The sequence below is a fragment of the Poecilia latipinna genome, unplaced genomic scaffold, assembly GCF_001443285.1.
Source record: "Poecilia latipinna isolate Pla-1442-1.1 unplaced genomic scaffold, P_latipinna-1.0 Scaffold3237, whole genome shotgun sequence".
Classification (NCBI taxonomy): Eukaryota; Metazoa; Chordata; class Actinopteri; order Cyprinodontiformes; family Poeciliidae; genus Poecilia; species Poecilia latipinna.
The window spans coordinates 26,624-29,196 of NW_015115853.1; the positions used below are offsets into that span (position 1 = coordinate 26,624).

The window sequence follows — 2,573 nt, forward strand, 5'->3', positions numbered from 1 at the left end:
CTTATTATGCTGTACAAAAACCCCCAACAAAAAACAAATAATTTTATTACATGTTATTATGTATCCGAAGAGGGCTTAGGGAATAATAATAATAAAAAAAAAAATTGACCAAAAGGCCACTTGGGGACAAGGAGCAAAAGGGGCAGGTCCTCAAGCCCCCCCCAGGTCTCCTCCTCTGCACGTGCCTGGATCAGCCTGTGTCCAGTTTGAGTGAAGAGGCACGTGTGATCCGTGCTGAGGTAAACTTCATCAAGCCGCGGCAGCACGTGAGGCAACGACCATAGCCGCCAGCGGTGTTATTGGTGCGCACTGCCAGCTTTAAATGCATGAACTATAAACCTATCTAGTATAAACCTATCCTTTCGGAATAAATCTGCGCCTCCAGTGCAGCACTCGGAGCAACAGATGCTTGCAATCCAGCCTTTAAAAAAATTAAGCAATTTTTTATTTTTATTTTTATTAGTATTAAAAGAGGAGCTGCATGGCGGACTGCCAGGTTCATAATACACCGGGGGAAACCCTGGTGTGTGCATGATTGTTGGTCCCATCTGTGTTGCCTTGTGATTAACTGGTGACCTGTGCAGGACGTACCCTACATCTCTCCGATTTACCACTGGAGACCTTACAAGTACAAGTGTGTTTAATGAATGGTATAAAGAATGGATGTTAAATTATGAAATTTAACATCCATTTATCCACTGTCTGTACCTGGTTGTCAGTACATAACTGTAATTATAGAATGCATTAACAGTAAAACCTTCAACGTATGTCGTTTGCAGTAACTATTGTATTTGTGACACTTCAGTCAGAAGAATCACGTCTTGTATAGATCCAAAAAAGCACTTTTGTAATGTATAAAATATGTTTTTTTACATTTTTAAATGAATCACATATGATTCATGAGCACATAAAGATGGCGGCAAGTGCGGTGGTGCGTACTGGGGGTTCTCAAACAAAATCTGAGATTCTTATAAATAAAACAGCAGATGGGACAGTGATCATAGAGGATGAGATTTTAAACTTTATTGTCATTAAAATGAGGACTCTGTCACAAGATGAGATTGTTTTGCTGGTCTCAAGCAACTTCTCGTCTGAATGGATTGAAGAGTCCAAGCGTTTGTTGTTTGAATTTTGCACAACGACAGTGCGCTGCATCAGGCATAAAGGCCCTCAAAAGGACACTAATAACATTAAAGACTGCCTGAAGGTGCTTAATGAATGTGGAGAGAACATTCCCAGGTTTGTCTCTCATTACTGTGACTTGGCTTTATTTGCTAAAAGCAACAGTTGACGTCAGCCACGTGTTTGAAATCACAAGATAATTCAGAGATGTTTGTTTGGTATGTTTCACAGGCTAGCTGGGCAGTAATGATGGTCGCTATCAGCTCTATTTTTGTCTCACCCGAGCTGTTTGACAACCTGCCAACCCACATCGGTGTCTGCATGTCTTGGCAGTACATGAACTGCAGGGCACCATGCCAGATAGCAAAGTCTTTCTGATTGGTTGACGCTCCACATCCAGCGGCAAAATTTCAGATTTTCCAACTCTGACGTTGTACGTGCTTCTCACGGCTGAAATGGTTCAAACACGGAGCATTAGGAGTGCGAAATGCACCACAACGCACGCTAACATAGGCTTTGAATGTAAACTAGATGCCCCTGATGCTCAACTCGCATTTGGTGTGAACTCAGCATAAGAATACTGTCTGAAATCCTGAAAGGGTCTGAGAAATGGAAAATGTTAATGAAGATAGTTTGAATGACTTTGACTAACTTGTGTGTTTTTATAGTGACTGTGATGACAACCAAGCAGCATGAAAATATCAACAGCCTTACAACTGAAAAAAGTCACCTGGTTCAGCAACAAAAGATGATAGAGAGCCAGATCAAGGAGCTGATCCGAGAGAAAGAGTTGACCCAATTCAAAGAAGGAATTGACCAAGAAAAAGTGGATCTGATCCGAGACTTAAATCAGCTGCGCCGCGACTTATTGGAGGTAAACCGAGACAGAGAGAAGCTGAAGCAAGACAGAGAGGTGTTGAGACAAGATGCAGAGGAGCTGAAACGAGACAGAGAAAAGCTTACTGAAGACAGAAAGAAGCTAAGCCAAGACAGAGAAAAGGTTAATCAAGACAAAGAGGAGGTGATCCGAGACAGAGAGGAGCTGAGGCAAAAAAGGGAGGAGCTGAATCAAAAGAGAAGAGAGTTTAACAAAGACAAAGAGGAACTGAGAAAAAAGAAAGAGGAGGTGATTCAGAAGACAGAGAAGCTGAACAAAGAGAAACAGGAGCTGACCAAAGAGAAACAGAAAGTTAATGAAGAAAAAAAGAAGGTGAAAAAGGAGACAGAGGAGCTGGGAAAAGAGCAAAAAGAGCTGAGAAAAGAGCAAGAGGAGCTGAGAAAAGAGCAAGAGGAGCTGGGAAAACTGCAAGAGGATTTGGAAAAAGAAAAGGATCTGAGAAAAAGGACAAAGGAGCTCAATAGAGAGAAAAAGCAGCTGAATAAAGAAAAAGAGGAGTTGAACAAAGATGAAGAGAAGCTTCTCAAAGATAAAGAACAACTGAGGAGAGAAA

The 2,573-nt window shown here is 41.5% G+C and overlaps 1 protein-coding gene across 1 annotated transcript in view; it reads left to right on the forward strand.

Annotated features, from left to right (window-relative positions):
* LOC106940468 (golgin subfamily A member 6-like protein 22) overlaps positions 1 to 2,573 on the forward strand; it is a 31,003-nt gene that overhangs the window by 22,599 nt on the left and 5,831 nt on the right. Inside the window, exon 4 of the mRNA XM_015023232.1 lies at positions 1,791 to 2,348. Coding sequence (XP_014878718.1) covers positions 1,791 to 2,348 — 558 coding nt within the window. The remainder of the gene's footprint in view (positions 1 to 1,790; positions 2,349 to 2,573) is intronic.